This window comes from Loxodonta africana, chromosome 11 (assembly GCF_030014295.1).
Source record: "Loxodonta africana isolate mLoxAfr1 chromosome 11, mLoxAfr1.hap2, whole genome shotgun sequence".
NCBI classification, from domain to species: domain Eukaryota; kingdom Metazoa; phylum Chordata; class Mammalia; order Proboscidea; family Elephantidae; genus Loxodonta; species Loxodonta africana.
In genome coordinates, this window is record NC_087352.1 from 2,592,108 (window position 1) to 2,605,626 (window position 13,519).

At 55.5% G+C, this 13,519-nt stretch overlaps 1 protein-coding gene across 2 annotated transcripts; it reads right to left on the reverse strand.

The window, feature by feature from the left end:
* Positions 1-973: 973 nt before the first annotated feature.
* Positions 974-12,345, reverse strand: SCN1B (sodium voltage-gated channel beta subunit 1). 2 transcript variants are annotated; one of them, XM_064293565.1, is made up of 6 exons: positions 11,987-12,345; positions 10,133-10,299; positions 8,782-9,022; positions 2,155-2,296; positions 1,800-1,871; positions 974-1,701 (listed from the first exon to the last, which is right to left on the reverse strand). In XM_064293565.1, the coding sequence occupies exons 1-5, from the start codon at positions 12,024-12,026 to the stop codon at positions 1,805-1,807; spliced, it is 657 nt and encodes a 218-aa protein (XP_064149635.1). In that variant the 5' UTR covers positions 12,027-12,345; the 3' UTR covers positions 974-1,701; positions 1,800-1,804. The 2 variants fall into 2 exon arrangements, with proteins under 2 accessions (XP_064149635.1, XP_064149636.1); XM_064293566.1 differs by lacking the exons at positions 974-1,701; positions 1,800-1,871; positions 2,155-2,296 and adding an exon at positions 2,311-2,458.
* Between the last annotated feature and the right edge of the window lie 1,174 nt (positions 12,346-13,519).

Sequence of the window (13,519 nt, forward strand, 5' to 3'; positions counted from 1 at the left end):
GCAGCAGTGACCTCTGGAGCTAGGAAAGTCCTAAATGGGGGGATGGGGGAGTTGGCTGGGGAAAGGCAGCACGGAGTGCTGAGGCCCAGGCCAAGTGGCTGGGAGTGTCCAGTAGAGGATACACACTGTCCAGCCAGCAGTCAAGAGCAGCCCAGGTCAGATCCCAGGGCCAGAGAAACATCCATACGCACAGGGTCACCGTCAGACACCTGCCTGTGGTCAGCCACCCACTCATACAGTCAGACCTCAGCTACGCACCCCAGGTAGATTGTCCACGCCCAGTCGGACCCACCTGCTCACCCATCACACGCCCTCTGCAGCAGTCTGCCCACCCACCCACCATACACCCCTTGCGGCAGTCAGCCCACCGGCCCACCACATGCCCTCTGCGCTGGTCAGCCCACCTGCTCACCCACCACTTGCCCTTTGTGCACAGGTGACCAACTTACCCCATACTTACCCACCAAGCCAAACCAGTTGCTGTTGAGTTCAACTCATAGCAACCCTACAGGGCAGAGTAGAACTAACCCATAGGGTTTCCGTGGAGCAGCTGATGGATTTGAATTGCCCATCGTTGGGTTAGCAGCCGAGATCTTAATCACTGTGCCACCAGGGCTCACACAGACCCCATGAACAGTCAAACCACCATTCATCTCTCTCTCTCTCTCCCCCCATTCATCTGTCTCTCTTCCTTTCTCTGGGCCCCCTCCAGAGACCCCACACTGCTAGTAACAAAGCAGAGCCCTCATCTCCTGCACCCCAGCATAGGCCTCACCTCTCTTCTCCCTGTAGCACCCCCAGGCTCCAGGAGCCGCCTCCTGGGCTCCCATTCTGGCTCCTTCCTGCTCTCCCATGCTTCTGCTGAGCTAATGCCCACCCCCACCCCGATATTAACCAAGTACTGAACTGCCTCACCTGTTGCCTTCCCTTCCTATCCCTGGGTGCGTGCGCACAGGTCTCTGGGTGCCCAGGAGGGAGGGAGGGAGGATGTCTGGGAAAACTAAGGCTTTTGGATTTGGGGGAATAGTAGGGGGTGACCGGGCTCACGAAAAACACTATAAATCAAGTCCAAGAATCTTTATTTCATGAACAAAACTACTTCTGTAAAGAGAGACGAGGCTGAATGGACCCTTTCTAGGGGGCCACGATCCAAGGCTGGTGAGAGAGGGTGGGGTTGGGGTCTGGGCAGGACAAGAGTGCATCACAGGGATGGGGACCCCAGGTCCAGCCGGAGGAAGCAGGAGGGGTAATGTCACTGGGGGTCGGGGTGGGTCCCAGAACCCCCTGCGCCAAACTATTCCAGCCCACCACAACCCCCACTGGGCAGGGAGGGACAGGGAGGGGCTGGGCCCCAGTAGTGCATGTCTGAAGCGGCCCACATGTGCAAATCAGCAAGAAGGAGGGGTGTGGAGCCTCAGCCCCCACCTCACCGCCCCCAACAGGCAGCAGAAGCGGGGTGGGGGCAGTGGCAGTATTGCTTTACCCATCATGCATGGCGGTGGGTGGGTGATGGGGGTAGGTGGAGGGAGGCTGGAGTGGGGGTGCAAGCCAAGCCCCCTGCCCTCCCGCCACCCTGGAGGCTCTGTTGGCAGAACTCTGAGGTGCATGGGGGACCAGAAATGGCCAACCCCCATCGGGGGGCAGACTGTGCCTGGATGTTCCCCATTAGGGCTGGCTCTTCTTTGAGGTGAAGCCCAGGGCCTACAGGCGAGGGAGAGATAGGGAATCAGGGGCCTTGTGGGCTGACACCGTCCCAGATCCCTCCAGCCCCCACCCACCCACCCACCCACCCATCCTACCAGGGCTATTCGGCCACCTGGACGCCCGTACAGTTCTCTTTGCTCTCTGAGGTGATGGCCAGGTATTCCGAGCTGTGGGGACAAAGGCCAGGTGTGCAGTGAGCCATCGTCAGCCTGCCGAACCCCCTGGAGACTGTGGAGGGCTGAGGTCTGGGCCCTGAGCACGGGGTTCCTGACTTAGAGGGAAGGAGGGGCTGGGACCTGACAACGACCTTGTCCCTTCTGACAAGGCTCCCCTGGGGAGAACTGACGACACACCTTGGCTCGTCCCCCTGGGCCTCCCCTACCACCCCATCAGCTCATGCTCCCCCCTGGGAAGTCAGGGTTGGCTCTCCTCCTCCCAGGACCCACTCACGCATTCTCCTGCGCAGCGGCCTCCGTGGCAGCAGCGATCTTCTTGTAGCAGTAAACCATCTCTGCCACGAGCCATATGGTCAACACCACAATGAGCACGTACATCATGATCTCGGACACAATGGACGCCATGTCTCTGTTGGCTGCAGGGGCCAGGCAGGGTTAAGGCGCTGGCGGAGGCCCAGGCTTAGGAGGCACAACCACCTGAGTGTGCCACAAGACTGCTGTGTGAGCTCGGGCAAGTAGCTCAACCTCTCTGGGCCTGGTCTGCAAATGGGGATGATCATGCTGCCTCTCTAGAAGGCCTGGGAGGAGGCAACGAGACGGTGCTGGGGGGGCATGTATGTCTGGGCCTGGCACACAGCCGGTGCTCAGGCAGTGCCGCGGTCAACATTGTTCTGGGATTGCTAATAACCAGCTTCCGACGGGCCTCAGGCTCCCTCTACCTACCTCCCTGTGTAACACGGGGGTGGGGGGACATCTGCAGCTCTGCAACCAGAGCCCCAGGTTCAAATCCCGGCTTTGCCACTTGCTAGTTGTGTGAACTTTGGCAAGTGACTTAACCTCTCTGGGCCTCGCTTTTCCCATGTGTAAAAAAGCTGATAATCACAATATCGCCTTCATGTGACTGCTATGAGAACAGTGACTGACATATAACAGTTGTTGTTGGCTGCTGTCGAGTGGATTCTGATTCATGGCAACCCCACGTGTGCAGACTAGAACTGCTCCACAGGGCTCTCAAGGCTGTGACCCTTCGGAAGCAGATCTTTAGGCTTGTCTTTCCAAGATGCTTCTGGATGGGTTCGAACCGCCAACCTTTCAGCTAATAGTCGAGCGCTTTACTGTTTGCATCACCCAGGAACTCCTGACATAATTTCGTTGCTGTTTTTGTGTGCTGCTCATAGAGACCCCGTAGGATGGAGCAGAACTGCCCCATGGGGTTTCCAAGGAATGGCTGGTGGATTTGGACTGCCGACCTTTTGGTTAGTAGCCAAGCTCTTAACCAGTGTGTCTCCAGGGCTATGACATATAAATTAAGCCAGGAAAAAAAAAAAAAAATAGACAAACCTGTTGCCGTCGAGTCAATTCCGACCCATATCAACCCAAGAGGACAGGGTAGAGCTGCCCCGTAGGGTTCCCAAGAAGCAGTTAGCTGGTGGATTTGAACTGCTGACCTTTCAGTTAGCAGGCAAGCTCTTAACTACTGCACCATCAGGGCTCTGATGTATAATTAGTACCCAGGTTTTTTTTTTTTTTTTTAAGTGTTTTTATTATTAATACTATTATCACTGCTATCATTGGGGCCGCACAGCCTAGTGGTTCAGGGTAGGGGCTCTGGGGCAGACTGCAAGGGTTTGAATTCTGGCTCTGCTGCTTCCTAGCTGTGTGATGTTAAGCAAATAACTCCACCTCTCTGGGCCTTGATTCCCCCTCTGTGAAAAAAAGAAACGGGGGTGATAATACTCATACCCCCTTCCAGGGCTGCCAGGAAGAAGAAATGAGTTCATGTCCTCACAAGCATGCAGTTGGGACTCCCTAAGTGTGGGCTGTGGCCTGAGGCTTTCTGGAAACCCTCCATCCTTTCCCCAGCACTGGCCCTTGCCATTTCTAGCTTCCTTTCACGGAGCCTAAATTTAAACTGTAAAGGGAGTCAAATGCCACCTTGGCACCCTCGGCCGGATTTCGCAGGCGTCCACCCACATCCGCAGCCCCTCCTTCTAGATGGCCATGGTCTCATTTTCCCTGCTGCCTTCGCGTGGTCTTGTCCCCGGTAAGCTGGGCCCTTTCTGCCACTCACGCCGTCTGTGCAAAGGGCACCAAGTCTTTCCGGGCCAGAGTGAGGGAGCGTCAGGACTGCAGCCTTGTCCCTGCTTCCCTGAAGAAAGACCTGGGGGCAGAGCTCCCCACCTCCTTCTCTCACTCATTCAACAAACACTGCTAAAGCTTCTTATGCAGTGCGGTAGAGTCTCAGCCAGGCCTTTATCTGAACATCTCCTTGACTCCTGGGAACAGCAGTGACTGTCCCAGTTTCACTGGCCACCTGACCTCAGAAGCCACACTGAATCGGGCGCGTGTTGGATAAACCTCACGTCATCGGAATTCTTGCCTCTGCTCCTGGAACTCAAGGCCCAGATGGGTTCAGGTAACATGGTATCTCCTGCTCCCCCAATCAGATCAGGACAGTGAGAGGCACGGGCCAGCAGTGCAGCCCATTTTACAGATGAGGACATGTAGGCCCAGGGAGAGGAAGGTGCCGGACCAGGGACACACAGGTGGACCTGGAGCTAGGATTTGGCCCCAGGTGTGACCGACTAAAGGGTCTGAACTCTTACCTGCTCTGTAACCGTTCCACAAACAAAGACTTGGTACTCGGTGCCAGCCACAGAGTGCAGTCTACACCGACTCACACAGGTATCTCAGGAAGCGGGAACCGTCCTTACTCCCCCCTTTATAGACGAGGAACTGAGGTCGCGCAGCATGTCAGAGGTACCTTCTCTGGGAAGACCTCTGATTTCTCCAAAAAACTCAGTATCTTCCAAACACTTCAACAGTCCTGCCCACATAGCCAGCCTGAGGTCTGAAGCCCCAGCGTTCACCTCTTCCCCAAAATGCAGGCGGGATTTCTCACCAGTTTTAGTCGCTGCTTCTTCTCAGAGTGTTTGTGCTCATACTGAGAATATCCAAATAGGATCAACCTTCTTCTCCCCGTTCACCTGCTCCTACTCCCAGATGCTTCCTATCACCGTCTACACCTGTCCCAAGCCACCCAAGTTCTCACCACCAAGGCTGGCCTGTCCCTTTGGAAATGCCTCGGCTCACTCTTTTGGGGTTATTCCCAGGAGGCAATACAGGTTAGCGGGCAATGTTGGAAATGCAGCAAGATCGTGAGTAATAAAAAATACTTGGTATGGCAGGCACTGTCAACAGTATTGTAGGTAATGAATAAACATTGTAGTGTGAGGAGTAATGTTAAAAATAATACAATGTGATGGTAGTTATGAAAATATTAAACTACGGCAAGTAATATTAAAAATAGTATAATATGGTGGATAATATTTTAAAATATTATAGCATGGTGACTAAAAATTTGATAGTAAAGTAGCTAATGTTAAAAATACTCAAGTATGATGGGGTATGATAAAAATACTGTCATGTCAGAAAGGGCCACATAAACCAGAGACTCCATCAGTCTGAGACCAGAAGAACTAGATGGTGCCCAGCTACCACCAATGATCGCCCTGACAGGGAACACAACAGAGTCTCTGATGGAGCAGGAGAAAAGTGGGGTACAGAACTCAAATTCTAGTAAAAAGCCCAGACTTAATGGTCTGACTGAGACTGGAGGGACCCCGGAAAATATGACCCCCAGACTCTGTTAGCCCAGAACTGAAACCATTCCGGAAGCCAACTCTTCAGAAAAAGGTTAGACTGGACTAAAGACATAAAATGATACTAGTGAGGAGTGTGCTTCTTAGCTAAAGTGGACACATGAGACTATGTGGGCAGCTCTTGTTCGGAGGCGAGATGAAAAGGCAGAGGGGGACAGGAGCTGGTTGAATGGACACAGGAAATACAGGGTGGAGAGAAGGAATGTGTGTGTCACATCACAGGGAGAACAACTGGGGTCACATAACAATGTGTGTATAAATTTTTATATAAGAAACTGACTTGAGCTGTAAACTTTCACTTAAAGCACAATTTAAAAAAAAAGAAAAAAAGTACTGCCCTGTTTGATAGTGTTAAAATACTATAGTATAGTACACAAGTGGGTAGTGTTAATACTATAATACAGTGAATAAAAAGAACTAGAGCGTGGTAGACAATGTTAAAAACTCTAGAACAACTGAAGGTCCCTGTGCCGCGCAGTTTGCGCCTGACTACTAACTGTGAGTTGGCAGTTCGAATCCGCCATGGCACCACGGAAGAAAAGCCTGGTGATCTACTTCTGTAAGATCCCAGCCTTTGAAAACCCTACGGAGCACAGTTCTACTCTGAGACACGTGGGATCACCATGAGTTGGAAGCAACTCGACAGCCACAGGTCTGGTCAGGGGGCAACAGAGGGAATGGTGAACAACATAAAGGACTCTATTACGACGACCGTTGTTAAAAACACAGACTCCAGGAGACAGTATATCGTTGTCAGTTGCCGTACAGTCAATTCTGACTCACGGCAACCTCATGTATAGAGTTTTCAAGGCTGTGACTTTTCAGAAGCCGATAGCCAGGACTCTCTTCCGAGGTGCCTCTGGGTGGGTTCATACCGCCAACCTTTCAGCTAGTAGCTGAGTGCCTGTCTGTGCCACCCAGGGACTCCTGGGAGGTAGTATAATATGGTAAATAATGTTTAAAAAAAAAAAAATAGAGTCTCTCCAGGGACACAGGCATGATGAGCTCAAGCCTCCACCACACAGATGAAGACGACACCCTGAGCCTGGGCTGAGCAACAAGTTGCAAAGCTCCCGTGGGTCTGAAGAGCATCATGGAGCTTCCCTGCCCTCTCGACTCCTCCCCTCAGACCTGATTCTTGAGAGAGAAATAACACAGATTGTGTTAACCCACAATATCTGGGGCATCTTTGTTACAGCAACTGTGCTTCCCCCACGCCCAACTCAGGCAGGCAGGCTCTGTCTTCCCTGTCTGTGGATGACCACAGCACCCAGCATCGCAACCTACCCTACAGGGTTGCTCAGACATACCTCCTGAATTCAATGCTGCTGTACCACCTTGACAATAAATGTAAAAATAAGAAAAAAACCAAATTATGAAAAGAAACCCACAGGCTCCAGCCAACAACAGAGTGCAAATGAATCACGCCCAAAACATACACAGCTGGCACACAGGCTTGCCTGGGTTCAAGTGCAGGTCCTAGGTGTGTGACCGTGGCCACATAATCTCACCTCTCTGAGCCTCGGTTTCCTCATCTGTAAAATGGCGCCAGTAAGAGCCCCTAGCCCAGAGGGAGGGAGGGAGGATTCAATGAGGGACGCGGCTGAGGACAGCACCATCTTGTGGAGAGAACGAGCAATGCGTGCTGCCCTTGATGACAGCCCTGCCAGAAATGGATCATCCCATAAGCAAGGTAAGCACGGTGCTCACCTTGCTTACCAGATCATCTGTACTGAATAATTACACCTTTTTTCACCACATCAAAGATTCTGCTTCTAGGTATGGCTGGCATCTGTCTCTCAACTCCTTCCTACTGAATCAAAGCCTGTTTTCAAGTTTATAATCCCCAACAGGGACGGATGACCCAGTAAGCAAGGCAAGCACGAGCTTACTTGTACTTACTTACTAATCTGTACTGAACAATTTCACGTGGTGAAAGCATGTGAAATTGTTCCCTACAGACCGGTAAGTAAGCACAAGTAAGCCCGTGTTTACCTGGTTACTGGGTTGTCTGCCCCTGGTGTGTGTGCTATGGGCCCGGCAGAATGTACTCACCGCAGCTCTTTGCTGACCCAGGGCGTGGGGTATCTCCCTGACCCTCTAAACAAGGGGCTGTGAAGCCCTGGAAAATTCCAGTCTATACAATCAGAAAGTAGTTCAGAGAAGGGGTGGACCCCATTACCACCAAAGGGAGCTGAAACCAAAATAACGAAACACTCCGAAAATGCTTTAAGTCCTTGCTGCTCACGGTGTGGCCCCTGGACCAGCAGCTCTGGTCTCACCTAAGAGCTTGTGAAACATGAGTCCTGGGCCCACCCCAGACCTGCTGAATCTGAATGTGCGTGTTAACAAGCCCCTCAGTGATCACTGTGCATAGTCACCTTCGCAGAGTACTGCTGTAGACGACACACTCCCCGCCAAGCCAGAGGGAGGCAGGGCTCAGGCTAGTCCCCCATCAGAGCCCCCGTCGCCCCACGCACTGACGGCCTACTGTCGCCTACCACAGGTCAGCAGCCGACACCAGCATTCGCTCACTCCTCACAATCTGCCCGTGATACACAATGGCTCAAATAGGTGGATACCACTATCAAAAGGTCAGCAGCCGCTCCTGGGAAACCCTATGGGGCAGTTCTACTCTGTCCTATAGGGTCGCTGTGAACTGGAATCAACTCAACGGCAGCCAGTTTAATTTTCTTTTTAATTACCGTTATCAGGAGCCCTGGTGGCAGAGTGGTTAAAGTGCAAAGCTGCTAATTGAAAGGTCGGCGATGGGAGCCCACCAGCTGCTCCACAGGAGAACGATGTGCCAGTCTGCTTCCGTAAAGATTTACAGGCTTGGAAACCCCATGGGGCAGTTCTACTCTGTCCTATAAGGTCGCTGTGAGTCAGAATCAACTCGACGGCAGCGGGTTTGGTTTTGGGTATTATTATTATCCCTGTTTCCTACAGCACAACCCTCAGCTCGGAGATGGGAAGGTCCCCTGCACAGGTGGCAAAGCGGGGTTTGCATTTTTCACCAGAACCTCTGTGGGGAGAGTGGGGTCCTCTGTGTCCTCTCTGTGGGTTGACAGGAAATGGAGGCTGGAGCTGGAGGTGAGCGGCCGCGTAGGTGTTGCTCCACCGGCTACCGTGGGCAGTTGCTGGCCCAGGCGTGCAGCCAGCCCGCCTCCACCTGCCATCTGTCCCTCCATCTGGCCACCAGTGGGTGACGGAGGCTGGGGCGGGCGGGCCCATCTCACCTTTGTCCACCACCTCGAGGTGGATCTTTTTGACGACGCTGGTGTTGTGCTCGTAGTTCTCAAAGAAGAGCAGGCGGTAGACGTGGCACTCATAGTCGCCCGAGTGGTTGTAGGTGACGTTGGTGATGAAGATGGACAGGTCCTGCAGGTCCTTGGTGCCCCGGCTGCCATTCCATACCACGCGGCCCTCAAAGCGTTCGTCCTCCTCCAGCTGCAGGACCTCGTTCTCGTAGCGCAGGATCTAGGGGGGCACTGCCTGGGTCTGCCTCCCCTCCGCCCCCACCTGACTGTCCCCAGTACTGCAGGATCTGGAGGGGCGCTGCCTGGGTCTGCCTCCCCTCCACCCCCACCTGACTCTGTCCCCAGTATTGCAGGATCTTGGGGGGGGGCTACTGCCTGGGTCTGCCTCCCCCTCCACCCCTACCTGACTCTATCCCCAGCCCTGATACACAGAAAGACAGACACACATGTGTGGGCTCAGGCACCTTGACCTTAGACAGGGAGGGGGCAGGGCAACGCAAGACCTAGATTTTTGCCTCCAGCCCTGAGACACACATGCACACGCACACACGTGTCACCCTAGGCCCCCCCAGCCTTCCTGGTCCTCATTCTCCCTAATCCTGTTCCCCTCATATTCCGCAGCCCCTGGACACTCTCGTCAGGCAGGGACGCAGGCAGCCTGATTCTAGCCGCTGTGGACCTTAACTCCCCTGCAGGCTCTAAAAACTGTATGCTGCCCCCGCCCCCGACCCCCATGTAATTCCAAACACACAGATTACGTAAAGAAGGTCAAAAAAGTTCTGCTTTTTCTCCATGATGACTAACCACGCCATTTTTGCTGGTACCAAATAAATTCCTGCACCACCAGCTGTCACCGAGTCACCTCTAACTCATGGTGACCCCAAGTGCATCAGAGTAGAACCGTGCTCTGTAGGGTTTTCAGTGGCTGGTTTTTCAGAAGCAGATCCCCAGGGCTTTCTTCTGAGGTGCCTCTGGGTGGACTCGAACTACAATCTTCCAGTTAGCAGCTGAGTGCCTTAACTATTTGCACCAAGAGACTCCAGCGATATTTATTTCATGCCAACCACGTGCCAGGTGCACCAATTCAATCAGTCCTCACATAAACCCGTGAGCAAGACCACAGTCACGGCTATCTTACACAACAGGAAGCGGGCTCAGAGGGGCTTGGCGACTTGTCGGAGGTCCAAGCTGGTCAGTGGTGGAGGTGGGATTGGAATCCAGGTCATCAGTAGCGGCGAATTATTAAAAAGAAACAACTCCTCCTCTCTGGGATTCAGTCCCCCACACACAGACACCTGCCGTCCCACACCTGTGCCAGGCACCCACCCACCTTGACAAACTCCTCAGTGCCCTTCTGGCGGAAGGTCCACTCGGTGAAGGTCTCGGCGTTGGTCTCGCTGCGCCGCTTGCAGGAGATACAGAGAATTTTGAAGGTCATCCCGTACACAGCCTCAGTCTCTGAGTCTACCTCCACGCAGCCTCCCCAGGCTGAAGACACTGCAAGGACAGCAGACTCGGGTCACAGAGAGGCACCCATCACCCTGGGCAATGGCAGGCTCCCTGGCTGCTGGGAAACCATCTGTTTCCCCCCAGTAATAAACACAAATCGGCAGACCTGGCCGCCAAGCCCGCCCTGCCACTTGTCCTTGACCTTGGCAAGTGACTCATCCTCTGAGCCTCAGTTTCCTGCTCTGTTGTGTGGAGAAATTGGCTCTCTTTGCTTCTGTGGGTCACCATAAGTCAGGTAAGGGCTCAGAATGGGGCCTGGCACACAGGAGGACCCCAATCAATAGGGTTGTTGATGCCGTTGGTAACTCGGTCCTGGCTACCTAAGTGCCCCTCCCTCGGAAGGGCACCTGCCAAGGTATCACAGCACCTGGGTGGAGGGACTAGAATTCCAGCTGTATTCGAATTTCAGGGCGGGGGGGGGGGGGGGCGGCAGAGTCATTTCCACCAGTACTGCTCTGCAAAAGCAGGAGAAACCGGTTAGGAGAAGGACGGCTTCAGAGGGGGAGGCAGGAGCTGGGACCTGGCAGACCCACCCTCCAGCCCTGCTCCCGGTCCCACAAGCCCTGTGTGACCCGCCACCAACTTCTCCTGCCTTGACCCTCCTCTCCCAGGCTCCTGGCCTCCAGACCTCCACCCCACCTCCTATCAGTTTCTCAAACTTACCAAGCTCTTCTTTCTTCGGGACATCTCTTAGGTCTTTACCTTACATCCCTACCACCTCCTTCCCGCCTCCCAGCGCTCTCTAGTTAAAGCTCTGTGTTCCCCCCGCTCCAGCTCCGGGGCTTGTTCTCTGTTCCCAGATCTCTTCCTCTCAGTCTGTGGGGCTTCTGGTCCTCCTCTGATGCTCCTCCTTCAGTTCTCCCAAGGGCCTGTCTGTCTTCCCCTTCCCGGGGCTTCACCTGTCTTTCTCTGTAGTGGTCTCTGAAGTGTTCTACCACGCCTTGTCCTCTCTCCAGGCGCAGACTCACTCCCCCAGCCTCTCCACCTCTCCCTGTCTCTCTCTTTTTCAAACTCCGCCCCAGAGTCTACCTGTCTCTCCACCTTTCTCCTTCATCCCTCCACCTTTCTGCCTTTCTCAAGTTTCTCTCCCCACCGCTCAGAACCTCACTCTTTCCCCAGTCTCTCTCTCTGCATCTCTGTCTCTCCTTCCCCAACCTCTCCTGTCCTTTCTCTCCAGGTTCAGAGTTCCTCTCTCTGTCTTCCTCTCGGTCTCCCCCTTGACCTCCATCTCTCCCAAGTCTCCTGGCTGCGCACTGGAGCCCATTAAGTCCCCTCCCTCCCATCTCCGTCTCTCGGTCTCTCTCGGCCCGGTCTCTGGGCACCGCCCTCCCCTCTCTCCAACCCCCTCCCGCGACTGTGGGTGTCACATTGCAGCCTGCGGGACTCCTCGGGCAGCTGACTCCGCGTTTCCTCGCCTCCGGCTGGGTGCCCGCGGCCGCGAGGCTGTGCCAGCCCGGCCCCCGTCCTCTCTTGCCCACCCGCATCCCCACCCCCACCGCCCTCCTTAGCCCCGCTCGCCGCGCACACAACTTCTTTCCGAAGCGGACTTAGCCGGGTCGAGGGGGAAGGCTGAGGGCGGCCCTCGCGCCGCTTTCCGGGGTCCGGAGCGCGAATCCCGCCGCCCGGCCAGTGCCTGGGCTGTGCCCCCAGCCACACGCGCCCCCCGCGCACTCACCCAGCGCTGCGCCGACCACGAAGGCCAGCAGCGTCCCCATGCCTGCGCTGCACACGCTGTGCCCCCCTCCTGGGCCGCCGGTATTAATAGCTGGGCGAGAGGCAGCGGGACCCGGCGGCGCTTAGAATGTCCCCGGGAGCGCGCGGGCGCAGCAGCTGCGGCTCTGGGACCGGCGGGGGGAGGAGGGGGGGCGCGGCCCCCCCGCTCCGGTTACCGCCGGGGGCCCAGCCCCGGGGCCCGGCGTCCGGGCATCTCCGCCGCGCGGGCGGCGGCCGCGGCTCGGGCTGCTGAGCTGGCGCGCGCAGCCGGACGCATCCGCCAGGTGTACCGACCCCGGCCGCGCTCCGGCTCCCGCGCGCTAGGGCGCGGGCCGCGGTCTCCTGCGCACTGCTGCGGCGGTAGCCGCGGCGGCGGCCCGGGGGGGGAGGGGGAGGGAGGAGAGGGGGCGGGATGAATCACCGCGGGGGGAGGGCGCGGCCGCCCAGCCTTTGCCGCAGCGGCCCGGGAGGCGCCCGCTGCACCGGCCTCCCTCGGTGGCGCAGGGACCGCGGCTTCTGGGCATGGGGCCGGGGGTCTGGGTGTCCCCGAACTCTCCAGGCCTCGGGGACGCCCAGAGTCGGAGTTTGGAAGAGGCCACCCCCACAGTCACAAGTCACAAGTCACAAGAGGTTTGTTTGGTGCCCAGGTTTCCGATTTCTGATTATGGAGGTCAGCCCCACAGGATGTAAGAGAGCTTGGCTGGGACCTCCAACTGACCTCCGGCACATCCCTGGTGCCCGGGCCAAGAGGTAACTAACCGTGCAGGGACTCACGTGGCCCTGGGGCGGAGGGCCTAGGGCTTCCGGATAACACTCTGGACCCCACCCAAGCAGGAGGGGCACCGTGGAGTCCAAACCAGAGAGGCTGCTCTGGGGGGCCCAGGTTTCAGGTGAGAGGCCCTGCTTGACCCCTCACAGCTGCATACCTCTTTATGTCTCTGACCTCATTCTAACGCGCTTCCCCCGCCCCCCCCCCACTCTGGCTAACCGGCCCACCCCCTCCTTCCCAATATACCAAGTTCACTTCCTGCCTCAGGGCCCTTGCTCTCTTGCCTCTGCCTGGACCTCTCCTGCCCCCATGCCCAAAAGGCGTAATTACCCCTCACTTCCTGCAGCTCTTGGCTGGAATGTCACCTCTGTGAGGCCTTCCTTGTGTCCATTCAGGGTAAACTGCCTCCCACACCCCTTATTTGGTCATTCACACATTAGTTTTTTCACAGCAGCTTCAGTACCTGAAATTATATTCTTCTTTCACTAGAGTTTGTTCATTTCCTGTCTCCTTCACCCTGGAATACATGTTCTCTCAGGGTCAGGTCATTGTCTTGCACACCACTGTGTGTCCAGCACCTTCGAACAGTGCCTGGAACATCGTCGGTGCTCAATAAATATGTGCCAAATTAATAAACAACATCGAATGCTTTCCCTGGAGAAGGGCATCATGCTTGGTAAAGCAGAGCGTTGTCGAAAAAGTTCAAGACCCTCAACGAAATGGGCT